The sequence below is a fragment of the Numida meleagris genome, chromosome 12 (assembly GCF_002078875.1).
Source record: "Numida meleagris isolate 19003 breed g44 Domestic line chromosome 12, NumMel1.0, whole genome shotgun sequence".
Taxonomy (NCBI): domain Eukaryota; kingdom Metazoa; phylum Chordata; class Aves; order Galliformes; family Numididae; genus Numida; species Numida meleagris.
Genome location: NC_034420.1, coordinates 16,095,975 through 16,121,813, shown reverse-complemented (window position 1 = coordinate 16,121,813; position 25,839 = coordinate 16,095,975). Strand labels below are relative to the sequence as shown.

At 46.4% G+C, this 25,839-nt stretch overlaps 1 protein-coding gene and 1 long non-coding RNA gene across 8 annotated transcripts in view; one reads left to right on the top strand and one right to left on the bottom strand.

Moving 5' to 3' along the window:
* Positions 7–25,839, top strand: part of RAPGEF6 (Rap guanine nucleotide exchange factor 6) — a 107,477-nt gene continuing 81,644 nt past the window's right edge. For 2 of the 7 annotated variants that reach the window (XM_021410297.1, XM_021410295.1), the window contains exons 1-4: positions 7–129; positions 19,681–19,751; positions 20,351–20,407; positions 20,921–21,004. In XM_021410297.1, the coding sequence (XP_021265972.1) occupies positions 61–129; positions 19,681–19,751; positions 20,351–20,407; positions 20,921–21,004 (281 nt within the window). In that variant the 5' untranslated portion in view covers positions 7–60. Of the gene's footprint in view, positions 130–16,379; positions 16,529–19,375; positions 19,467–19,680; positions 19,752–20,350; positions 20,408–20,920; positions 21,005–25,839 lie in introns of those variants that run through there. The other 5 variants (XM_021410298.1, XM_021410299.1, XM_021410300.1 and 2 more) reach the window with 5 other exon arrangements.
* Positions 2,063–14,817, bottom strand: LOC110405208. The gene is made up of 3 exons (XR_002442724.1): positions 8,963–14,817; positions 8,771–8,819; positions 2,063–8,226 (listed from the first exon to the last, which is right to left on the bottom strand). It is a non-coding gene; the product is annotated as an uncharacterized LOC110405208 (long non-coding RNA).

The following is a 25,839-nucleotide window of genomic DNA, read 5'->3' as shown; positions in this document are numbered from 1 at the left end:
GGCGGGGCCGGGCCGCGCGCTCCGTGCTGGGCCCGGGGACGTGCGGGGCGCGGCGGGAGGATGAGCGCGGCCGTGGAGCCCAGGGTCAAACAGGCGCTGCGGAAAAAGCCGGCGGAGAGGACGCAGGAGGTGAGCGAGACCGTCCCCTTCGGGTCTAAGTTAACTAATATTTTAAAACATTAAAAAATAATATTTTTTTTTCCTGAATCTGCGCCCGTTGTGGCGGTGCCGGCGCGGGTCCCGGCGCGCTCCGCTCCCGGCGCGGTGCCATTGCCCGGCGCTGCTGCCCCGTGCGGTTCCGGGCACGGCGGTGTTGCGGGCTCACTTCTCGCTCTGCCCATCGCGTTCCGTTCCGCCCAGCGCCGGCTCGGGGCTGCCCGCGCGTTCCCGTCCTAAACCAAACTTCTCGCCGTGCCTGCTTGCGCGCTCAGGGATGGGTGGCGCGGAGCGGGGCTGCTCCCTCCGCGGTGGGACATCGGATACGTGCCTGCCTGCGCTCCGCGCCCTGAATTAATGATGAGTGGCCGCTGCGCACAGCTCCCTTCGCTCTGTTTCCTTACTTTTACCCCCCCTTCTTTGCTTCAGACCTTTTCCCATCTGCTCAGCCCTCTGTTTCATCAGCAGAGCTCCCTCCGTGCCACCGCGGTTTGCAGCTGCTCACTGAGCCCCATGGAAGTGGTGGCTGCCCCAGCCCTGGAGGTGCCCAATGCCATGGATGGGTCCTGGGCCGCCTGAGCTGGGAGGGGGCAAGCTGCCCACGGCAGGGGATGGCTCTGGGGGGGCGGGCTGAGAGGTCCCTCCCAACCCAACCATGCTGTGATTCACGTTATGGTTGTCTGAAAGTTTAAGTCTTGTATGGCCGCGTGACATTAATCTGACAGTATTGTGATGCCCAGCTAACTTGCGTGGGGTTCACGTGGCTTTGTGTGCCGGGGGAGATTGAGGTTGGATGTTGGGAGAAACTTCTCCAAAGAGCAGTGAGACACTTCGGCAGCGGGGGAGCTCCCATCCTGGAGGTGTTCCAGAGCCGGGGGGATGTGGCACTGGGAGCTGTGGTCAGTGGGCATGGTGGGTGGGGTGGGATCAGGGCTCTCAGAGGACTTTTCCAACCTGAATGATTCTGTTTTTCATGGCTTCGTGTGGATTTCTGTCGGCTCTCATGGACTCTGCCATCAGGGCTGCGTGCAGGTTTGGTTTTACAAAGGTGTCTCAATTCTGGGGAAATTAAAATAAACATCATTTGCTAGCCTAACTAACAACACCTCTAAAAATGATTAAAAAAAAAAAATCTTAATTCCCTTGCTGGTCTGGCTCCTTTTTGGCAGGCCCTTAGAGACACCGAGCAGCCCAACTACTCGTGATTAAAGTTAAACACGTCCTTACAGCTTGGCAGCGCTGGGGCCTCTGTTCTTGCGGGGCGGGTGCTCGCGGCCAAGGCGCTTTGTTTCTTGGATCCTTTCTGTCTGTATACATTTAGCAACCGGCCTGATCCGACAGAGGCATTTCCCCGCTCGGAGAGCCCCGTGCACCTGGGAGCTGGGCCGGCAGATGGGGACGGGACGATAAGGGAACCGCAGGAAGTGATTGCAACAGGGATTGAATTCTTATTTTGTCACGGTGCGGAGCATCCTGGCGCACCCCGCGCCGGGCAGGAAGCGCAGCGCTGTGCCCGGTGTCCCTGGCAGCGTGCCGGTGACTGGGCCGGGAAGCATCCAGCTGTGCGCGGGCAGAGCTGCGGGCTCCCTCCTACTCTCCGAGGAAGGCGTCGGCCGCTCCTCCCACGTGCATCCATTCAGCTGCTGGGGCCGCTCCTGCGCTTCAGCTGCAGGCAGGAGAAAACCGCCCCGGTTTTCCCTAGGTTGTGACTGAGATGTGGCGATGAACCGAAGCTCCTCGTCTGGGTGGGTTTCAGTCCCCATCGGTCCTTTCGTGCCCCTCTCCCCTCTGATCCCGCAGCTGCAGGAGCAGCTCACCTGGCTGTCCCAAATTACAGGCTGGGGCCGTGCTGATTAGTGGCACGGGCTGTGGCTGTATCAGCCCGTGGAAAAGTACAGGTAAATAACACCACGTCAGTGCTCGCATAAGGGTGCCATGATTCTCTGTATGACTTTTAGGACTTTACCCTGACAAAATGTTTTCCTTTGCGAGTCCTAAGGAACTAAGCGAGGAGATATTAAAACCTTTTTACAACTCATTTTGGAGAATATCTTGATGGCGTGCTCAATTAAAATTTTTAATTATCGATGCAGCAAATATTTTTGTTTAGAAAAATGTCTGTTAGGGCAAGTTTTCTGCATTGTGGTAGCATTCCAGTGTTTGCTAATTGGGAAAGTGCATAACTTATGCATATTAGACATGTACACACTTGATTTTTTTTTTTCTTTGGTTGCCGTTGCTCAGATACTTGGTGTGTTAGAATTGCTGATTTCTTGGGAAGGGATCATTCTGTTGAAATCCTGCTATTATAGCAAACGCTCAGGGATACGGTTTGAGGGCTGTTTTGTTACTCTCTGTAGCATTTTTTGTTTCCCCTTGGAACTACTCGAATTTGGGAAATGAGGGGATTTCTGTGTTTCCATGCAGGGCTGTAGTGTTGTCTTGCACATCCCCACTCTTGTGCCTCGTGTCGCAGGTGGGGATATTAAATGAGCAATTTGGGAGTATTTTAATTGGAGGAAATGGCTTGTTCAAAGCGCTGGGAGGGAAGGGCAAATGTTCATGGCACCGTGTGTGCTCTCATTAAAGGCTTCATTTTTTTTTTTTTTTGGAGGCCCAGAATTCCTTATCTGATCCATACAAAGGCTGTGATGTTGGTTGGTTGGGGAGTGGTTTAATACCTACAGCAGATAGAGTCTCAGTGGCTGATAGGGTAAAATAACACACAGTTATGCTTCTTTTTCTTCCTTCTTTTTCCCCTTTAACTCCTATGAGCATGCTATCCTCCATCCCCAGTGGACCCCTTTCCCAATGCAGGCATCTCTCAGTTCTTCGTGGCTTTGTTCTAGACAACGTTTCCTTTGCATGGTGAAAAAACTTTGCTTTTATTGGGCTTCAAAGAGCCAGAGTTTATTTTTTTTATACTGTAAGCTCTTGTATTTTCCTAACTTTACACTATGTCTTGTCTCGGTATTCGTGATTAATGCTAATTCAACTTGATTTGGCAATACTGACTCCTCCTCCCCTTCCTGTTCCCTCTTTATTAATACACTGGAAAGGGGATAAAAAACCTAATTTATACAATTGTGTCATAGTAGAGTCTGCTATTTGGAGTGTGCGTGTGATGCTTCTTGACAGCTCATACACAGAGAAATAGATCTGCATGAATCTAAATTGTGCACAAATAGTACATTGATGGGCATTATAAAATGGCTGTAATAAATAAAATACATTATTGCTGACAGCGTAACAAAGGCACTCTTGTACTGTAGCACAGCTGAGCCAAACAGGAGAACATCTGCTTCTTGTTTCCAGAAATAACTCCTATTTTGAAGTGTTTTTTTTCATCCTTTTTAATAATTTTCTGTAAACTCCATAGGTGAAGCAGAGGGTTGGGCTTTGCTCAAATTTATGGTTTCTGCAGCTCGCACTGCATGTGTAGCAGTATACGGTGATGACAGTGTTGTTCTTGAGCAGTTGTTTGATGTCATCAGAACTGTATACTCGCTACAAAATCTAGATTCTTGCAGTTATCTTAACATCAAAAAGAGATTCGTATCGAATGAAGTTGCATGTGCTGCTTTGTGTTTCATAAAAATTCCTTACTTGTTTGTATGTTGGCTCTTCCAAAACTGGAAGAGAGTGATGATGGAAACCTGACTCCTGCTGTGATTTCCTACCACTCAACCTCTGTCTTAGCTTTTCCCTCTTGGTTTTTTGTTAGTGATAAGTTCTCTGATAGACTTTTATGGCCGTGCTTTCTAAACCTTTGTCAGTGGGCAGCAGTTCTGGAGCTCCAGCTGAAGAGCAGTGGTTACACAGTGTAAAATATCCAGTTTTTCTGTGTTTTGGTGCCTCTGTAAGGGGCTCCCAGGCAGTCCTTCAATGCACTGCCCAGTGCTGTGCATCCTCAGCACCTCGCCTTGCAGGGCCCTGGGCCAATCTGCATGCGACTGTGGAGGAGTTGGGAGAGGCCTCTCAAATTGCTGCACTGGTTATCACTGGGTCGAGAAGGAGATCGCAGATGTATCTGTAGGTGTTTGCACTTTACTGCTAATAAATTCCTGGTTGGGTAGTTCCGTGCCGCATGCAGATTGAGCTTCTGTACTCATGACAGCAGTTATTGTTTGCAGTTACAAGAATATAAGCTTTGTAATATGATTATGAATACTTTACACGCAGCCATGTGAAAAAATAAGCCACGTTGGTGGCTGTCAGCTCTCGGTGTCTTTGGCTGGGGTATAATGATGCTCTTTGGTGGACGCTTCTCCATCTCTGGTTCTAACAGTCCCAGTAGAGTCCAGTTGATGCAGGTTTTGCTGGCTGGTGCAGGTGGTGCATAGTGTCCCCTTCCTGGGGCTGGCGGCAGCAGATCTCTTCTGGATAATGAAATTATCGTGGCATTGCTAATCTGTTGTGGCTGAGCACAGGATTGATTCATTCCTTCATGGAGTGCGAAGTCTTGCTTACAATTAGCGGTGTTTTTCTGTGTTTTTTCAGTTGTTTTCCTCACTTGGGGAATGTGGTTGGCTTGTCTGCTTCTTGGCCTGGCCAGAAGCACTCATCGATCCGGCATGGGTTTCAGTACACTTCTGGATGTCAGCACAGCGAGGCCGTGTGCGGTGTGTTGGAGCAGCGGTGACAGTGGGGGTTTGCTGGGGCAGGTTTGTGTGAGCACAGCATGCAGCTCTTGTTCATTGCTGGCAGAAATGCACAGCTCATGGTGGTGACCGTGTTGAAAAAGAGTGTGTTGTAGTGGAGCACTTGCTGTATCAAACAGTGTTGTTGTGCTCTTTGTATCTGTTGTACTTTCCATGGAAATAAATAGGAGGCATTACTTTGGAGCAGCCTACTTGCAACACTGGAGCATCTACCAACTTTTAACCAAACGTGCATGTGTAAATACTCAGCTGTAAGAGGCTGAATGCCTCTTAGGGTTTTTTGTTTGTTTTTGGCCGGGTTTTGAGCTTGTTTTTGTTGTTCTTCCAGTGTTGCTCATATTTAGTCTTATGATTATTTATGTCTCGGATGCAAATACCGTTACTCTGAGTCTTGGACAAAGTGCTGTGTTCACAGAGCAGAGCGTCTGGCGTGCATGCTCTGCAGCTGTTGTCTGTCTGCAGTACCTGTGAGGGAGCTTTGCTGGTGGTTTGAGGAAATAAGTATTTTTTTTTCCAGCTTTCTTAACAGCTAAGGCCTGTTGAGTGCAGTCAGATTGAGACTCCAGGCAAATAAATTTCAGGGTACTGTTTTAGGACTGAGGACATCCCAGGCTTTTCTGAAGTGTCATTATGGCATTAATGAATAGCTGCTCCTTAAATTTCGGCTCTGTCTTAACAAAATGCCCTTGTACAGAGTATTTAATATGAAATGAGTTAGTCAAATAATGACTGTTTGTTGGGTGGTGGTTTTATTCTTTGTTTTTAGCATCAATTTCCATATTAACCCATCTTGTGGGTGAGTGTAGGAAGCGGTTCTGGGGAGGACTACTGGGGCAGGAACAAAACAGACTCAGGTGGAAATATGATTGTAAAGTGCCCTGAAGTAGGTGTGTGAGCTCTTGAGATTAGTTAATATTATAACAGCTGTACTATTTTATGAACCAGGCCTGCGGTGTTGCATTACTGCCGTGTTCCTTGGTGCGCAGAGCCTGCATCTCAGTGGGCTGTCACCTCTGCTCCTGTTGGCACTGGAGTATAGAGCATCTTCACCTCCGGCCTTGTGCGAGTGGGAGGGTACAGATCTTGCTTCTAGGTGATGCTTTTGGATTGCATGCACAGGATTTGAAGTGTTGTTCAGTGTGAGTTTGCTCCCTAGCCCTTTTCTGCTGCCTGTTCCATCCTGCTCAGTGGTCAGCCAGAACCAGTTGAGTTTGCTGCTCTGTGCAGAGTTCCCAACTGCTCTGTGCCATGACTCACATGAATTCCTGCATGTAATGCAAAGTCTGCTGTATGGAGCAGGTATGCATTAAAGAGATCAAATTACAGCACGCTAATAACTCCACGGACAATGGCTCGTGTGTTGGCATTGTTTGCAGAAAGTTCAGGGTTTGGTTTGGTGACTCACCACATGACACACGACAAGGTGAAAATCTTCTTCACTATCCTTGGAAACCTCCAGGGATGGTGACTCCACAAGAGAAGGGTGCATGTGGCACTGAGGGGCATGGCAGGTTGGGCTGTGGTTGGACTTGGGGGCTGATCCTAGAGGGTTTTTTTAGAACTTTAATGATTCTACCTAGCTGCCCATTTGATTGGTGGAAATAAGGTGGGGATGAAGAAGGTGGCTTTGCTTTGGGGTGGCAGTGAGTGGGTCTCTTCAGGCGTCTCCGTGTGTCTTCAGGAAGTGGTGCTGCTCCTCAGCCGACATGCTGAGATGGAGCTGTGAGGCTGAGCAGCGGGGCCAGCAATACCGTTGGGCAGGGGCTGGGCTTGTGGCTTCCTGCATGCCTCGAGAGTGGGGTGTGGAACCTGAACGTCCTAAGCAAGTGTTTGGAGAGCACAGTATTTCTCCTGTGTGTCGTTAGGCAAAGAGACAAGAGGCTCTTCCCTCCCATCCTGCTGCTCCTGCTCGTTGGGATTCATCTGAAGGAAGCAGGGCCCCAGAACCAGATCCGTGGCATGACTGCACTGCCTCTCTGTGTGTACAGACAGGAATCTGTTACGTGCCGTGTGGGGTGCTTAGGTACCTTTTCAGGCATATAAGTATACAACAAGCATTTTAAAACCATTTTCTGAGCCTCTTACAGGTGTGATGTGTGGGGCTGGCCCAGTAGGCCCCAGCCTGGAGCAGCCTCCTGGTACCTCGTGTTCTGTGTGCCCTGGGTGCGTGCAGGGACAGCTCTGCCTGCAGCTGGCTCTCATCTGTTCTCCTTTGCTTTGTTTTCTAGGCTTCTTGTTCTGTTACCATCCCAGCACAGGGAAGTACTCTAGTTCCATTTCATTAGCGTTTTGCCTGTTGATTCAGTGCTGGTGGGTTAAAGGAATTTGAGAAACTGGTGTGGGTGTTGGTAAGAATCCTTAATTAAATCTCTCCAGAATACATCAAGCTCTCACTCTTCCTGTGAGACGACTCTGGGAGCACAGAGTCTTCCCTGAGTCTCTTGCCTTTCAGCCGCTGCTGTTCTGATGCATGTCCATCCAATTCCATGTATTTATTTTCTGTTCCCAGCAGCTGGCTTTAGAAGACCCGCTCAGTGGTTCTGGGGTTTTCTGGCCTCGCAGTACAGTTGTCAGCAAGGCTTTTGTAGCTGGGCTGTTACTATAAAACAGAACCTCGCTGCTTTCACTGTGGGGTTGTCAGAGCATGCTGGAAGCTCACGCAGAGAATATTTGTGGATCTTTCTCAAGCTGTTGGCCAAAGTGGTGATTTGCGTCCCAAAACTCCCGACTGTGAGGAGCAGAGATGACAGCAGCTTGCATCTTGATCATCTTCACAGCAAATGAAGGATTTGGGGCTCAACAGAAAGAAAAATGGGCCTTGCAATATTTTATTGATGAACTCCTGACCTAGACAGCAAAATTCTAAGCTGTGACGATAAGATGGCTGTAAATTTAGCTTGTAGGAGTTTGAAACAACTCCTGTTTCCTGAATATTGCTGTCAGTGAAGACTTCTAATGCTGCAGAGTGACAGTGGGTTCTCTTGCTGATGGGTGGCAGGGTCACAGCTGTGGATGCCGGTCTGCTGAGGCCAGGCCAGTGACCAGGTAGCGGCTACCTGCAGCTTTCCCCTAGGAAGCTGTTTGGTTCTTTTCATAAGATAATACAACTTCTACATCAGCTAACCCTAAAACATCCTGAGAGCAGCAGACGAAGCTCTAGTGCTTGAAGGTGGCACAGTTTCTCAGTGATTTCCAGGGAGCGTTGGAAGTGGTGTTGCTCTAAGATGACTTTTCCTATCCTTGCTTCCAGTTACTGTTCCTGAAAAACTGGTTTTTCATTTTAATGGCAGCTGTGACAGCTGTAGGAGTGAAACCAGAAATTATCAGGCAGTCCTGGAATTCTTTCTTGAACTTAATTCCTTTAATGCCTGTCTTTCCTCATGCTGTGGAGTCATGCACTTAGTTACGTCTGTGGAGTAATTGTTTAAGAAAAAATTGTTACTGATGAATTAAAATTTGAATATGTAATGTAAATTTTCTTAAAAACCCACCCTTCTATTGTATTATCTGAATTTTAATGAGTTTCAGAGACTTTATATAGTAAGAGGGTGTTTTACAAAACTTAATCTGAGCTAGAAAACAAGCCCCGTGCCTCGTTGCTAACCTTGCAGTAGGAACTCCCTGGAGATGCTGGAAAGAAAGGGTGAGAAGAGGGTGTGGAGGGAGGGGGGAGAGAACTGCAAGTACTGCTGGCATTTGGAAAAGTTGCCAAATGGAAGAAAAATACATTTTTGTTCTGCTTTTGTTCTCCAAAACTGCAAAAGGTGGAGGGCAAGCAGTCAAAATGTGTAGGTGGTTTAATTCCTTAGAGAGACTGTATTAAACACTGAAATACCACGCTAACTAAAAGTCATCATAAAAAATGTAATTATTCTTAAAAGAACATCTCTTCAAGTAGTATAGCAAAACTTATGTCTTGTAAGCTTGACAAGGAGCCTTTCTGTATTACTTACTTTGACAAAACTGCTTCTTGTATCGCTTTATGTAAGACCAGCTGGGTGTCTGCGGCACAAATAAAAAATTACATGACAATACTCAGTCTTGAAGGAATTCTTAGTGTGCTGCTGAAAGAAACTGGAAGGAAAAGTGCCCACTTGTGCCCAGGCCCTGTTTCCCCGGAGGAGAAGGAGGGGAGCCAACAATACCTTGGAGCAGTCACCTGAGCATCTATGGCATACTGCTGCCTCCAGCATCGATGACAGGCATTGTGCCAGCTCATAATGCTGTGCATACGAGTGTGCTTGTAATCCCATCCTGGGAGTGCAAAGAGCTGTTAATGTGTAGGTGGAAGTGAGTCTCTTAGCATTGAAGAGTGGCTTGTGGTGGTCTTGTCGGTGGTAAAGAAGCTGGATGCTGTTGAGGACTGAACATTCTGGATAAGCTTCCAGTTTGCAGGGTTTCTACCCCCATATGTGCAAAAACTTGTTTTCATTGGGAAGTACATTACAGAATAAATCTATAAAGGATGGCAGGAGCACTGAGGGCCCCTCTTGTAAGAAGGCTTGCCGTTGCCATAATGCTGCTTTGCTAATGCTTGTATTCTCAGACAAGCTATTCCTATAACTAGGAGGTCATCTTGTTCCAGTGATCTCAGGCTTTAAGTACAGAGGGTTTTCCTCTGTCTGATGAAACCATGATTCATCTTTCTTCTCCTTTTGATGATTTTAATACAGTATTTTAAAAATAGCCTTAATTCAGGGAAGCATGTGCAAACTATCTGGCATCCCACATCTGATTTCTCTAGGTTCCTTAGCTCTGCTAGTTATTGGTTATCTTTCAGCATGTTAAGAGAGCATCAAATTGTAGCAGAACTAGTGAGAAATAACTGCCTTAAGGAATTATCTCTTAATTGGGAACAAAAAGGCTATAAAATGTTGACACTTAAGCAGTCCCATCCTGCACTGATTAATAATTGGCCTTAAATGTTGGTCCTCTTGAGAAAGAATTCTTGTGTTGTGGGCACATACAGTTTGACCTTTTGTCCAGATCGGAATTCCTTCAGAGAGAGTTCCAGAGCTGCCATAATAGTTTTCACCTGGACAGTTTGCATTTACAGGAGCTGGAGAGCAAGGTCTGCCTTCACCGTGTGTTCCGAGTTATGAGGTCTTGGAATAGCTTCTGCTGCTGGACATTGACACTGGGAGGACTTTTATGCTTCTGTCACAAAGGGCTGTTCGTGTCTGTGGCCGTTAGACATTGTGGGTTATCTGGGGGTGATATACTGCTGAAATCTGATTTGCTTTACACTTTCAGGATTCTGTGTATTGTTATTTAGTCTAGTGATAGGCTGCCTTGATTTGGCAAAGTAGAAGTGGGCTTTCCAGCTTGTTGCAAGTGGGAAACAGGAACAGAAACTCCCTCTGAAGTAGGAAGGAAGCTGGCAGTCCTGTGTTAGGCTTCTGACCTCCTGTCAATAAACTTACTGCTTCCATTTGTGTTGGTAATGCTTCCTTCAGCAAACTCTTCTGTAGATGATGTTACACGTGACCCACAGGGTGGCTGTAGGAGGCTTTGTGGGGATGCTGAGCTGGTGGGACTGCCTGGCACTTCTGCAGGAATTGGTCCTCTCCCCTGCACTCTGCAGCTGTGTTGGCAGCCCAGGTTTGCTGGGAGCAGAGCATAAGGCCCCTCCTGTCCTGGTGGATGGGTTTTCTGCCCACTAACTGAAGTAAACTGGGTCATTGACACTGCTGCTGTAAAGGAGGAAATGAGAAAACGTGACAGAGCGAGCTGAGGGTGGGATGCAGCATGCCTGTCCTTTAGCATGACAGTGACCTGTACACAGTTGTTCAGCTGTGCTCTGGAACCTGGACTGCATTTCTTAGCAGTTCCCAGGATCCATCTTGCAAGCAAGATCTCTGCCATGTAGTTGAGACTTGGGTATGAGCTCAGAGTCTGGACTGTGAGCCACTGTAAGGTGCAGGGGGCTTATTAGGAAAGAGTAACAGCAAGAAGCATTTCCCAAGGTGGGAATGTTTGAACAGCTAATTTCTCACACTTCGGCATTGTCTTCGTATTATAAATCTGTGGTATCAAATTCTTGGCCAATAGTTATTTTGTCTGCGAGCCATAGGTCAGTAATTATTATTTTAAATCTTTGTCTCATCCAACTATACCAGCATTTTGGAAGAACACTGTCTTGTCACCGCCTGTTACCAGAACCTTCTTCTCTGTGAGATTTCCCTGTGCTGCGGTGTCATGTGAATTTATGGCATCGTGTACCATCTCCCTAAAGAAACATTTCAATAGCGTTTTTAATTGTATTTTTTTCTAGCCTTAATAACAAAACAAATGCAGGAAAGCCCACGTAAGCATGCAAATTAAAGCTTTAAGCTTAGGACGAGCTCTGTTTTCATATCACTGCTGTCTTTTAAATTATGACTTCCAAGACAGAAGCAATAGTGTGAGTATGTAACCCTGCCTGCCCTGTAAACCTCACTCACTGGTGGAACCTGGCTGTCCCTCTGCCACTTTTTTCCTTCAGACAAGAGACAGCATTATGCTGCAAGCATTGCCCAAGAAAGAGGAGACTGTGCTCACATTTCTGACTTGTTGCGCTCTGAATTTTTAGAAGCTACATCTAGTCTTTGAGTCAGGGCTCCGTGTGTCTGAAGGAAGGACACAGCAGTCCTTCTTACCGCTGGGCCGTCCTCATACAGAGGCGAAGGACCCGCTTGTGGGTGGTGTTCACAAGTGGTTTTAGTTTTCTCTGTGCACGTTGCCTAAAAGGGGCTGATGCTGTGCAGCAGACCTACAGCAAGCAGTTTGGGCAGTGCTGTGTGACCGGTGTCAGCACAACAGCATTCTTACAAAAAGCTGAAAACTTCCCCGCTTGCTTCTCTCAAATCCTGCCAGTCTGGCTGCGCAGAACTTGGAGCTGACGGCGTTTAGTGTTCAGTATGGTGCACATTAATGATGCCTTGATTTTTTTTTTTTCCAAGCATTTTGGTCGTGGGTGCTTGTGCCCTGAAGAAGGGCTATGAGTGCTGGGTCCTGCACCATCCTGCTCAGGGTGAGTGGGAAGTGCTGCTGGGGGCTGCCCCACTGAGCACCGCTGTGCTGGGAGTGAGTGCTGCTCAAGAAAACAGGTGCCCAAATTTCAGTAGTATTGAGTAAAATGCCTGAGCTGCAATACGGGATCCTTCTGTTCCTCCTGGGGGGGTGTATGCGTTCTCCATTTCTACTGTCACATGCATAACTGTCCAGAGATCTGTGTTGTAATGTTGCATTGCAGCATCCTGCTGCTGGCCCCAGTGTTGCATTTCCTCACCCTGTGCCTATCATCTTTAACGTGAGCTGATGAAACAAAATTCTGAGTATTAAGTTCATGCACGGTGCTGCTTCTGGAAACCTATTTGGGGCTCAGATTAAGTTAGCATTGGATGTTTTTTCATCTGCGGTGAATAATAGCAGTTTGGCAAGCACAAGTCATCTGTTCAACACTGTGTTGAGGTACTGATGTGTTTCAAAGTGGATTTATTATATCCATAGAGAGTACTGCTGAATCTCACTGAGAGTGAGGTGACGGAGGAATCCCTGGGGGTGTTGCATTACAAATTGGTGTTGACTGTGGCTTCACTGGAATGGTAAAGCTGCGATTTGGCTGGTTTGAGGTCCATGTTCAAAGGTAAGAGTGAATAGCCTCTGATTTTTTTTTGGTCTCTCTGAGCTGGCTGAAGGAGAACCTTCCATGTTATGTCCTGTGCTACAGCTCAACGTGGCCTCTTCGTTTTATGTCATTATGCATAAATGATCATTTGTAATTACCAGGGAAGATACCTGTACCTCTGATACTTCCACTGATTGGGTTTCAAACTTCTATTCGTATACTTACATCATTAAATTTACTCCTCAGCTTGGATCCCTGTGCTCCTTTGTGGTTTCTGACGCAGGTATTGCTGAGAGCCACAGCAGCAGATCTTAAAGCAGCAGCCAAGTGTCAGCGTTCTGAGTTCTGCTGCAGTGGTTTGCATTCAGATGTAGCAGCTGGGTAAACCCGGCCTGCTTTGTGTCCCTGCAGGCAAGGGCTCCAAGAGCTACTGATAACCGTCCTGTTTGGTCAAGGCTGTGTGTGTATTTGTATACACATACAGAAGGGCGAATGTACCCGTGTGTATGTGTGAAGATGTTGTAGCTGCATTAGAATTTAACCATGGGGATCAGCATTCAGATAATCACAGCTTCTCTGTGAGACAGAATGATGGTTGCTCCCCTGGAGTGCTGTGCTGGGGCCTGCTTGGTGTGCCCCTGTAGTGGGGGTCAGGAGGAGCTGCTGCTCAGCACCTTGCTGCTTTCCTTCTCATCTACAGTGATGTTACTGTGGGTCTAGAGGAGCTGGAGCTTGACTTTTCCTTTTATTCCTTCATTAGTTTAATTGAAAGAGGTTGTGGGAGAGCTTTACTTTTCATGCATTGCTTTGTTTGCAGTCACTGTCTTCTCATTTTTTTTTCCCCCCACCTTGCTGATGCCTCCTCTTTAATTATGAATGAAAACACATTATTTTAATTGGCAGCAGTGTGATGACTTTAATACTTTACTGATGCACCAAACTGTTTTGTGACAGTTTGCAGGGCTGTATTCCTCTCCGTCACCTACAGCTGAGCAGATGACTCAAGTTACAATATTGGTAAGAGATCTCATGTCGACTTCAGTATTATTTATTAAGCAAAACTTAATTTCCTGACAGACGTGATCTTTGCTTGCTTGATTTCACAAAGAAATACTAAATGATGTATGGTGAAATCATAAATGTACCGTTACAAAAACTGCATGGTATGCTTATCCATTTATGGAAAACTCCCAGCATTAATATGTTGGGAACAAACTGCAGTGAAGTGGTTTTGTTCAATCTGTTGGTCTTTCCCTGAGCTCATGACGTCAAACAGAGCTTAGTGATGGACGCTTGGTTTAGCTGTGGCAGTGTTAGAATGTAATTGCTGCCGAGGTCTGCTCCAGCAGGGCGGAGGGGGAAGCAGCACCAGCAAATCCTGCACTGGATGAGCATGGTCACGGCCATGCCACGAGCTCCTGTGCTCGGTGGGAGCAAGCTGTGTGCAGGCACGCTCTGAGTTGTTAGTAATGAACCTTCAAATTTCATCATCTGCTTCTTCTCTCTTTGTCCTCAGTTTTCTGTGCCAAATGTCTTATAAAACAAGAACCTACCTCTTCCTTAGCCTTTTGGAGTTCAGGCCTTCCCTACCTGATTCTTTTTTTTTTTTTCCCTTGTGCTTTCAAACCTGGTCCTCTTAGTTTCTCTGTGAACCAGGTGAGTGGGTGTCTTTGGAGCTGGGACAAAGCAGGTTTAACCAAAGTACTGCTACTTGGGGGCTGCTTGTCCTCCAGCAGGAGGCTGTGGGTACTGACAGCTGCTGGGCTGAGGGAGTGTGGGTTGACCTGGAAGCCTGAAATTGCTCCTCTCCCTTGTTGGCTTAGTGCTCTCTTGTGTTCTTCAATCCCTTACTGACAAACACTTGATAGAAACCCCTGCTCTTTAGTAGATGCGAGTGTTGTGACTAATTCTGGGCATTCTGAGCTTCCCATGCGATTGAGCTGTGAGCTCAGCTTGCTTTTGATTTCCTAGGATCAACATGAAAATCTGAAAGACGTTTTAAAACTGCAGCGATGAGCATCTGGGAGCTTTATGGTAACGTTTTCCTTAAAGGTAGCTTTCCATAGCTGCTCTTCAGTTCTGAGCCTCAGTGAGGGCTGAGCCGTGCTTCAGATGCCCCAGGCCCCGTGAGCTGCTGCCTTCAAGCTGTGCTGCTTGATGTTCCCAGCCCTGCAGCTGGGGCCTCAGGATTTGCTCTGCAAAACCCAAAGCAAGTTCTCTCTCTTTTTTTTTTTCTCTCTTCCCTCTTGTGCAAAGTGAGGGCTCCAGAAGTGCTGACTCAGTGTGATGAAACAGCAGTAAAAACAATAATAAAAAAATAAATTCCCTCCCTCATTCTTCAAATGTTTTTCTTTTTACCAGAGTCTCCTATCACCGCAGTCCAGGGTTTGTGGGTGGAGGTTGTTTATCTGTTCTGGGTGGGGGGGGGGGTTGCTGGGGAGCAGAGACACTTTTTGTTTTATTTTCATGTGGAAGAACTTTGCTTTATTTTTTTTCTATTATTTTTTTCTCCTGGAAATGAGTAGTCGCAGGGAGATGCTTTCAGTCTATAAATAAGCTGTAATGGTGGCTCTGGGGCCTCTGTTCTTCAAGCAGATCTGACTTTTTCAACTTATATTAAGGATACTTCTATTCCTAGGGGTGAAATGTAATTCTGAAGTCTGTGCCTGTGGCCATGCACGCATGTTACAGAGAAGTGCATTTAAGACATAGGAAACTGTACAAGCCCCTTTGAGAGACGTACTGCATTTGCAGGAAGAAAAACCAGTCCAAGCCTGCAACGTTTCTTCTGACAGTCTGAAAACTAAAGCCAGATTTTCAGTTTCCTATTGGTGGCCATGCTGTTAACTCATGCAGTCAGTTGTAATTGCTCCCTGGATTTACAGCAGAAATACTGTCCCTTGTATCTGTTTCTGCTGGGTGAGGGTAGGACAGTGGGCAGGAGGAGTGTGCCCCAGCTGTGCAGTGCTGGGGGAGGGGAGCAGCCCTGGAGATTGCCCCGTATCGTGTCCTAATGTGGCCAATATCTGGAGCCGTCTGATAGATGGGTACATGAGGAGGCCGTCCCTTGGCCATCCGAAGCCGTTCTGTTATCTGCCTGCAGTGATCCTGTGCTATAAAGTCATCATAAACAATTCCTGTTTTTTAGCAAGATCCTAGGTAAGCTCAGCTTTTCTTAAATAAACGCCCGGAGTGAGCAGCCTGCTAATTGAGGCCGGAGAGGTTTCACTTGTTGCTCTTCTTCAGAGAGAAGATTTCTTCATGAAATGCCTTCTGCTTTCTTCCTGAATAATGCTGTGTGGCTCCGAAGCGGCTGAACCAGTTCACTTCGTGCAAACATCACTGGGAGCAGCCTGAGCAACACAAGGCTGCTGCTGTGTCTGACAAGAGGCACTTCAGGCTGGCTCTTGGGTTTCCTGGTATTTCTTACATCAAGCAGTGTGACATGCTTTACTCTGTAGCTGTGCTCCTTCAGCTGTGCTGTCCCGTGCAAAGTGCTGTGTGTTGAAACCCTGTGGTACCGTTTTTGTTCGTGTGATTGAGTAATCCATCTTCTCTCCCTAATAGCTCCGAAGCTTTGTGGATCCATTTCTTTGAAAGGCCGCTAGCTAAGCAGGAGGGTGCTTTAAAGGGAATTGCTGCTCTTGGTGTGCTGCCCAGCTCTAAGTGAAGAGCCCAAAGATGATATTATTTTGCACTTAAACGTTAATGAAGTCAGATGTCCTTGCCACTGAACAGAGCACATACCGGTGGGGCCAGGAGCTGCTGTGCCCTGTCCCACTGTGGTCCCCCAGCCAAGAGATGGCTTTGTTCCCCCGCTGGGGACAGAGCTGGGTGCATCCTGGGGTCGGTGCCTTTGCGACAGTGATCTCTGGATATAAGGAACGTGGGTCAGGCAGCTCAAGCATGTTTCTGTGTTTTTATTTCTAGCGTTACACCATCAGGAAAGAATTTGGGAGGACTATTTTTACAATTGGCCTTAAACAGGGAGTAAAGGAAACGGTGCGGATTCCAGCCTTCGATGAAGTAACAGGAAGGGAAGCAATGAAAACCATAAACCGTGCTGAGCAACATTTCCTCTCTTCTGCTGCACCCCCTACAGGTGACAAAGTCTTTATTGAGGCTGACGGAGTTCCTAATGAAAGATGCATTCAATCTATATAAGGAGCCTGCTGAATCACTGCAGGGCGAGGCAGGGCGGGCTGGAGGAGCGCTGCTGGCAGCGTGCTGTCTGTTTCCCAAGAACTGCTTTTGTTTGCTTTACTGAAATCTAGGCATTTTAAACAACTCCTTTAATTCAGAAACATTCAGCTGTTGTCCCAGAGCATATCAAAGCTCTTATACCAATTTGTTGTTCATTAAAAGCATCCGAAGCCCAGAGTGCTGGGTCGGTGCTGCATGGTGCACTGGGTGCAGCTGCCTGGGGACTCCTTCCTCAGCCCTTGCACATAATGTGCCAGGCAATGCTAGAAGGGTTGTGGAGGGATTTATGGCTTCCTCAGTTTCCTTGGTACCTCTGTGACAGCTGAGGATGGCTCTTGCTGTGATTTATCAGAACGCTCAACACTGAGGTCATGTTGGAACTGTTTACTCTGTTTTCCTTCGAAATAGAACAGATTTCCTGCCCAGCGTTTTAAAATAACCGTGTGTTGCTAGAACACCTGGCTGGGGTCACATCATGCACAACGTCAGCTTTTTGTTTGCTGTTTACTTCTGGTGCAGTAATTTCATCTTCATTCCAAAGTGCCCACCCTTAGCACCGCAGGAGGGCTTGGAAACCCTATTACCACCTTACAGCACGTGAATGTGCTTCTTGCAGAGCACAGTTGCACTGGCTGGGTTGTTGTTGGTTTGTCTGGAAAACGCTGCGTGCAGAACTCCATAGTTGAGACCTTCCTCCTCCGCCCCTGGATCCTCCATCCCAACCCCCAGAGCTTCTCCATGGATTAAAGGGCAAAGGAGAAGGAGGTGATACGGCCTCAGGTTGCCTGGGTGGCAGGGGCACTCCTTACCGAGAGTGGATGTTAAACTGTTAAAAGTTAACTCAAATGAAATTCAGAGAAGGCTGTGAAATCCCTTTGTCCTTAGGACAGGGGTGAGCTGTGCTTCAGCAGCTTTCCTGGGTGAGTCACGGTGTGCGGGCGGCCCTGCAGCACGCTGCTGCTGCTGGGGAGGTGATCGTAGCACAGGGGTTGCTGCATGATCCGTGTCCCAGCCCCCATGGCTCTCGAGCCCCTCCTGGAGGCATCCACAACCACTGCTTGCTGCCCTCTGCTCTGTGCCCCTTGTACCATCGGTTGGGCGGGCAGACAATGTGGGCAGGCCCCTCCACAAGGGAACCGGGGGCAGGCAGTTGTCTGTTGAAGACTGAAGTGTGTTGGGGTGTACTCTTCAAAGGGTGTTTCTGTTTCAGGGTGGTTAAAAGCTCTAAAAAGGCAGATCACAAAATAATAAAAAGAAAAATGAACAAAAAAAGAACTTTGCCATGCGTACATGGACCAAGGTCGGAATTGTGTTGCCGTTAACAATCGCGTTTCCTAGATTGGCAGGAGGAGATTACATGGGAAGGGTCTGTAAGCTCTCAGGGAGTACTCCGAGTTCTGCTCGTGTGCTGTTTATAGTCTCACTTTGGGATCATCATTTTTATGGCACTTTCTGCTGTGGGTATCTGCAAGAGCGATCTCTGCCCTTTGCGCTGTGGTTATGTGTCGGTCTGGTGCTGCAGCACGCATCAGGTTTTTGAAGTAGCCGCTCCTAATCTCGTGCTCAGCTTTATGAAGAGGAGCTGCTTTGCCCTGGGGAGGTGTGTGGAGCTGCCTTGCTCTGGGGGCAGTGCTGCCCTGAGGATGTGGTCAGTTCTGAGAGGTGCAGCCTGAACAATGCAAGAGCACCAGCTCTGTCTGCGTGCAGCTTTCCATAGCTCGTGGCAGCGGTGCTGTGCGGTTGGAGGGCTGCAGTGAGACTGGGCGGTGGGAAATGCTAGCTCTGTAGATATGAATGTTAAGCATTCAGGCCTTCTGTTTGACTTTCATGGGTTTGGTAATGACATTTAAAAAAAAAAAAAAGTGGGAGTTTTATTGGTTTTGCATGGCCTGCAATTACATCTGACCTTTCACTTGGTACAACAGTCCGTATCCGCTATATTTCAAAACACTGAGTATTAAGCCAAAGAACTTTCCTAAAGTAAACCCACTGTAAATTTTCATGCTAGCGTTCATATTGATTTCTCTTTTGCAAATGCTGTATAAATGCAGTGCTTGAAAATTCAGAATGTATTTCTGAGGCTGAGCTGGAGAGACCGTGGTATATACAACGATGTGCTGTGTGTGTCAGTGCGAGCAGCCCACCTGCTCAGGACAGAAACCATGGTGAGGAGTGGCCCTGGTGAGCTTCCCTTGGCGTGTGGTCTGCACCAGCAGCACAGATATTCTGGTGAATAAAGAGAATTCTGTGCAGAGAGGAGCTCAAACTGCTGCTTCTCCTAATGGCTGCTTCTGCATAAAGTCCCATCTTTCATGTGGAATCTCCTGTGTGTTGGAGTACTGTTGCATCAAGAAAGTTGGTTCTGTCTGTGGCTGCTGAGGGGTGGCTCTGGTGTGAGCCCTAACAGCAGGAGGAGGGAGATGAATCCAAACCTGCGTGCTCTGTGCCTTTGTCAGAGCGTGCTGGAGGAGCTGGTGGTGCTGGGCTGAGCTGGAGGCCTGGGGTGCAGCAGGGTTGCAGTGGGGCTCCAGCTGGGTCTGAGATGAACGTAAAATGTCATTTTTACCGCTTAATGGAAAGGTGCTGTAGCTCTGTGCGCTGCTGTGGCTGTGCTGTGCGGCTTAGGTTTTCTCACCTTTGCTATTAGCAAAGTATTTTTACAGAATTGCCTGATCTTTCCCCTCTTTAAAAGAGGTGTTAAAAGGTTTCAGGGGTCCTATTCATCCGATGTTGAAAGTCATACTTCTTGCTTTATGCCACGTTTGCTCCGGTATCCGTTCATGCACATCATTTTCAGAGATATTCCTAATAGTAGTCTGCTTCAAAGCCTCACTCAGGTAACTTCAGCCGTTGCACTTGGCTCTTCTCTTTCACAGCTGAGGTGTGAGCAGGTTCCTGTGTGTCCGAGCCTGGCTGCTGAGCTGGGCTGTGCGCATCGCTATGATTTCCTGTGAGGCTGTGGAACTTTGGTTTTGGAGAAAGTAATGCAGAACTGATGTGATGCTGTGAATGAAGTTGCTCAATCTTTTTTTTTTTCTTTTGTCTTTTTAGGACTTAAATACTATCTACTCCTTCCTTCATGGGCTGGACATACTCTCACATTTCAGGGAACATCAGCTGAGGTAAAGTACTGCGGAGCTGGTGCTGTGTGCCGTAGCTGATGTCTGGGTGTGTGTTGTGGAGGTGAGCAGGGTTTTCTCTGCCTGCGCTTGGAGGTGGCAGAGCATGAGCTGAGTCCTTTGCTGAGCTGTGTCACTTCAGTGCTGTGGCAGAGCGCAAGCTAATGAGCTCTGCTGACAGGGAGGGCTTACTGCCATTTGTCTGCAAAGGACTGTGTAGGAAGTAGCTCGTGTTAGCTCTGGGTTGTAGATGCCTTGGAATGCTTCAGACATCCAGATGATCTCAGAACACAAATGGAAGGCCAACAAAGCACAAAAAGTGCGTTGGAAGTATTTTAGTGCCTTCAGTTCTGTTGCTATGGCTAATTCCAACGTGTAGGAGTGATTTAAGCACTTAGAGAACATGCTGAATGTTATCTGTTTGGATAATGAAGAACACCGTAATAATTTGAATTTTCTGGTTAAGCACATGCTTTGTTTAGAACAAAACTAGTTGAGTTTGAGGTCTTAAAGCCTTAAAGCGATCCTGCTGAAATGTGGTGATTAATGGCTTACAATCTTTGGGGATTAACATTGAAATTAAATGTCTTCTTCTCCCTCAGAATAATGTCATCCAGCGCTCGCTATGAGAGGTACAAGGGCAACCAAGTTCTCTTCTGGTAAGCACACAGATCGCGGGTGGGAGTCCTCCAGCAGAAGTGTAAACAAAACCACTGTAACACATGCTGTAATACATCGCTTCCTCTTTTAGCAATTGTAAATGCAAGACTTACAACACTTAAGCTCAGCCAGGCTGGCCGAGAGCTTTGGCAAGAGCTGGGTGTAGCAGTGCTGGTGCCTGAGCGGTGCCCACGAGCTGGCAGCACGGCTCCACTGGGCAGCAGCGCTGTGGCTGTGTGCACCAAGCAGCCAATGCAAAAAAGCAGGCTGGGCTCCTCGGGAGGAGCTTGGGGGGGGTGGATTGGGGGGTGCTGTCAGCAGTGGTGGCACCTCGGGAGGAGCGGGGCCTGGTGGCAGTGGCAGGGATGCTCAGCAGGTGGCACTCTTCCCCTGGTGCTGGCTGCCGAGCACAAAGCCATGGCTCCGCTGGGATAACATCTCGTGTAGCGTGTTTTTGAGTTGCTGTAAAGAGAAAGTCGATAGCAATGAATTTTGGTGCCTTTTTCTTACAGCTCAGAAACAATTGCAAGATGCTGGTACATACTGCTTTCTGGATCTGTGCTCATGAAGGACTCCATGTTTTTACCACCTTGCAGGTATGTGAAACTGTTGTTTGCTATTTTTTTTCCAGGTTAGGTCAAGATCTGACTTTAAACCAAATGCTGATGCTACTGTAACATTTTCTTACAATTTTTAAAAGCAGTTTTTCATCACTTTGTTTTTCTGAAGTTGGGCAGTGGACAAAAATGCTCTGCTAACTTCATTTAAATCCCTTTCCACTGCTCGTTTGTTAAATACTGCACCTGGCTGGATTTGTTTCAGTTTGACAGAATTTGTATTTGGCTTGTTAACTCAGGGGCCTTTTGAATAACTTCCACTCCATGGCTGCTTTCTGTAGAGGTCCTTGTCTCAACGCCGCTGTAGATCGTGCAGTTTCTGTCCTTGGTTTGCAGCCGTGTTTTAATGGCTTCTGTGATTTCTGTGTGAAGCAAGAGAATAGAGGCCAGCAGTGTTGGTTCCTGAGAGCTGCAGTACAGGGAGTGCTGGGATGTGCTTGAACTGAGGCTTGGTATCTCAGTTGAGCTGGACCTTGCTGTGCTGTGATGCTCTGCTTGACCTTGTGCATCACACAGAATGCATCTTGAATCAATGTATCTTGAAACAGCACTTCTAGGGTAGGCAGGAGTGCTTTTTAAAAAAAAAAAAAAGAAAAAAGCAGTAGACTTGGTATCCAATCTAGGTAGCTTTTGATGAGATAAATGCAAGAAGTGCTGCTACCTCTCAGCAGAAAGGCTTTCCCTCCAGTCTGGGGTTGTGTGATGGGCCCCATCTCCTGCCAGCAGCTGGACTGGAGTTTAGCAGTGCCTGAAGTGAGGATGTAACAAGCTGAGATTTACATAAAACCTTATGAAGATGGTTGTTTTCATGAATTTGTGGAATATGTCACATAACTACATCATTAAGTTTATTTTTTTAAGTAAAATAATTCTGTTGTTGCTAGTTTACACCATTACAGCTTTATAATGGGTAATGAGGAAAGATAGCTGCTATATATAGGAAAGGGGTCACAAATTTCTGTTATGTGAACTGCTGGCATGTTACGGTGTAAGTGGTATAGCTCCTGGGATGTGTTCTCCACTCTTGCAGTGAGGGCACAAGTTGAATATCCAACTTGTTCCTTGTTGGTGTGTTTTCATTTTAGTGGAGGAAGAAAAATGAAAAACTGAAATGTGAGTGGAGCTTTGCGCTGAAGGTTTGGAGCGGAAATGCAGACGCATACAGTTAGATAAACTAAAGTGATAGCTAGTTAGCAAAGAGTTAAGGTGGGCAAAAACACACTGGAATTGTTTGAACCTTTTTGTTTCCCCCAATGCTTTTGACTTTGGAACCACCAGCAAACCAGTCCCCCTGGGGCTCTGGGGCTGGGATCACGGATGGGGAAGTGAAGGTGCTGATTGGCCATGGAAATGGGAAGGAAGAGCACAGCATGCTTTCTGCTCTAAGTGACATGCTTGCACTGTCCAGCCTCAATTTATAATTTGAAGTAGTGCATATTTTAAAATATTTATAGCGCCCTATAATATGATAAGGTTTGGTTGCTTTCCTTGGTCTGAATGCTTCATATAACATTTCTGTAGTTGAGGGAGTTGCAGTCATCAATGCTTTATGGGCTATTTTTGTATAAAACAGTGCCTTGGATAAGTTAGTACTATTCTTTCCATAACTATAATTAGCACTGTTTAATTACATTTAAAGTAACACTTAATGTTATGCATTATTCCTTGTCCCCAGCCAAGTCATTCTGAAAGGAGACTCAAATATGTGTCCGTAAGAAAACACAGCATTGCCTTCATTCTCATCCCCTTGGGTATTGCAGAGATACTCCTTTTGATAGGAAACAAAAAAAGTGTGGTTTTTTTATTTTGCTTAAGCAGTAACAGTGGAGATGGCCCACAGTGTACCATGTGGTGTGAAGCATCTTCTCAAGAATAGAGAAGCTGTTTCAAACTTTCTTTTCAAAGTTGGTAACACAGTAATGACAATTACCTGAATTGGTTGGGGTGGTGGTGTGTATGTGCTTGGGTTTTGTTTTTCCTCCTGAATCTCTCAGTGCATTTCAGTATTGCCCTGTGCTTTGATATTTTTGTTTGTTTGGTTTTTTTTTTTAAATAATGCTTAACCAACCCTGGCAATATTGTTTGCCCTAATGAAGGGGAGAGAGTATGGTTTTAAAAGATGGGACATTTGTCTGTTCAGTTAATTCATCTTTGGATAAGAACGTGATGCTGTGCACTTTCTGCCTAATGAGCCTATGATGCTGTACCTGCATATCAGTGACATAATCTGTAAGGAGGAAAACATTATTCAGTGTACTGATGCATCTGTGCTGCTTTAAAAAAAAGAAATCATCCTTGAGGTGTTCTGAGATGCTGAAGGGAGTGGAGATGTCCTTCCAGCCAGCAGTGTTTTTGGAAGGCTTCCTGCTTAGCTTTCAGGCATCAGATATGAAGCCCAGCTATTTGATTTGTTGAGTATGGTATAAATGTGTCGACACGTGAGCAGAGGTGGGAGTGGTGGGAGACAGGTGTCATCTGCACAACACTGATGCAGGATGCTGGTGGCTTTGAGACATCCTTGGGGAAAATGGGTGAGGACCAAAATAGAATCCTTAATGTGTGGCAGGCTGTAAATACCAGGGATGAGAAATTGGGCTTTATGGAGACCTCCTAGTGCTCTGAAAAGGTCACAAGCCAGACTGGAATAGCTCTCATTTTGGAAGAACTGGGAGGACAGAAGCATTTGCTGTAACAGATAATAGTTAACAAATGGATTTCAGTTGGAAACTCAATCCTCCTGTGTGGCTCATAGTCACTCCCTTCCAGTTGTCCCTTTGTAACACTGACGTGGTAATTCTGATTGTATGTTTATCTCTGGAGCATTTGACAAAGTTCCTATGGGGTTGGGGGGGCTGAATGTCCATTTTTCTCACAGTCATCTGTTTTATTTTCAACTAACTGCCCAGTAACCTGTATTTAATAATTGCATGTGAAACTGCTGTTACAGTTAACAGTGAGATACTTTCACTTTCCATAAGTGGGACTGGAAGGGGAAGACTTGCTGCCAATTTCCTGGTCCCTTCCCGCACCACTATTCCTTTCCCTGTCATCTGCCCACCCATTAACATGACAGATAGAAGAAGCTCCAGTAAACCACTGCTTAACCTGGCTGAGATGCTGGCTAGGCTCCCCTTTTTTTTTCATGCCTTGTTTCATTCAGTATCTACCATTCTGACATTTAGCTCAGGAAAACCTTCCTCTCCTTCTGCAGATCATTAAAGAGTAAAATATCTGGATTTGGACCTGAAAGAGGCATAGCCCAGCTGAAGCAGGCAGCTGCCTGTGCATCTCTGTAGGCTCTTGAATGAGTAGGGGCAGGTGCTTGGGAAAGGCTTTCTGTGCAAGCTGTAATTCAGAAACTGGCTTGAAGATCAGAGGATTAAGACTTGTGTACAGGTAGGATAAAATTTGTTCATTCATCTGATGACGAAGATAAGAAGAACCCTGTAAGTTTTTTTTTCTCTTTTAAACAGTAAGAAACAAATCTATCATTAATACTAGGTACATAGATGACCTAATTTTGATTACCCTATTGGCTGGAGAATGGATTCGTCAATACATTTGGTATAACAGGAAAAGAATCTGCTTCCTAACGTGAAAGTGATGGCCAGAACAAAAGAACAGGATTGGGGGGTTTTGTGGAAGGAAAATCACGTCAGCAAGTTAAAGATATTTTCTGTTAACCTTGCTTGTTAATCAAGATAATTCATTTGAACAGGATATTTGAAGGAGATTACTCACAGCAAGATTAGCCATAGGAAATGGATCAAGGGCCTGGAGGAACTTCTGAAGCCAATTATGTGGATGACAACCTCCTACAGTTGTGAGAATTGAACCTTGAAGGGGAAAATACAAAGTATTGAAACATTCAAGATGTGTCTTATTGAAAACAAACAGTTCTTTTGCTGACCCTTCCAAGAAATTCAGAAATAGCTGTTCTGAAATCTCACAAGTGGAGAAAATTGGTATTATTACCCCAAATTCAGGTAGTGCATTTGTTGCCTAAAAACAAGTGTCTCTTTTTTTAACCCAAAATCCAACCAAAATGCTTGGATTAAAAAAAAATTGTCATAATAAGAGGAACTCCAGTTTTGCCTTATGAATGGTGGCTTCGGTTGAAATTACTTGAGCTTGCTTTTTATGAAGTTAATATTTGTAGATACCAATCTTTTAATATATTCTGCAGCTTGCAGTGGCTGTTCAGTGTTTCAGTCTCTCCTAATGCAGCAGTTTTCTGTGCTCCCGATGATGTGCTTTTACAGTGTTTGTAGATAAGAACTGAGGATTAGGGACTTGCTGTTTGCACAACTTACATTTCCTGTATTTTAGACATCTTAACGTTTTGATGTATGTAAGTTTTGTTTTCAAATATATTTATACCTTGGCTGTATCATCTAAAAGCAATCAGTTTTACTCCTCAAACCTGTGTGACCTGCAGACTGTGGATTTGTGCCTTTCAGTGAATGAGCAGCTCGGAGCTCCTGCATTCCCAGATTCTGGTGAAGGCACAGTGGTGTTTTTCTGCTGCTGTCCATCTTTCCAGGTTTCCTGCCTTGGCTGTTCCTGCTGTGCCTGGGCACTGAGGGCTTCAGTCCTGCTCCCAGACTGAGTGCCACTTTCTGCAGGGGCTGCCTCGAGTGAGGGCTGTGACGTGTTGCAGAGCAAGATGAGCACTTGGCACATCTCTTCTGGCACAGAATAATTTACAAGAGCCAGAAGAGTACACAGGACTCTGTTCAGACCTCTTACAACCAAACAGTCACATAATCTTGTCCACAGCTCCCACCCACCTCAGTGATTTCCTTTACTGACAG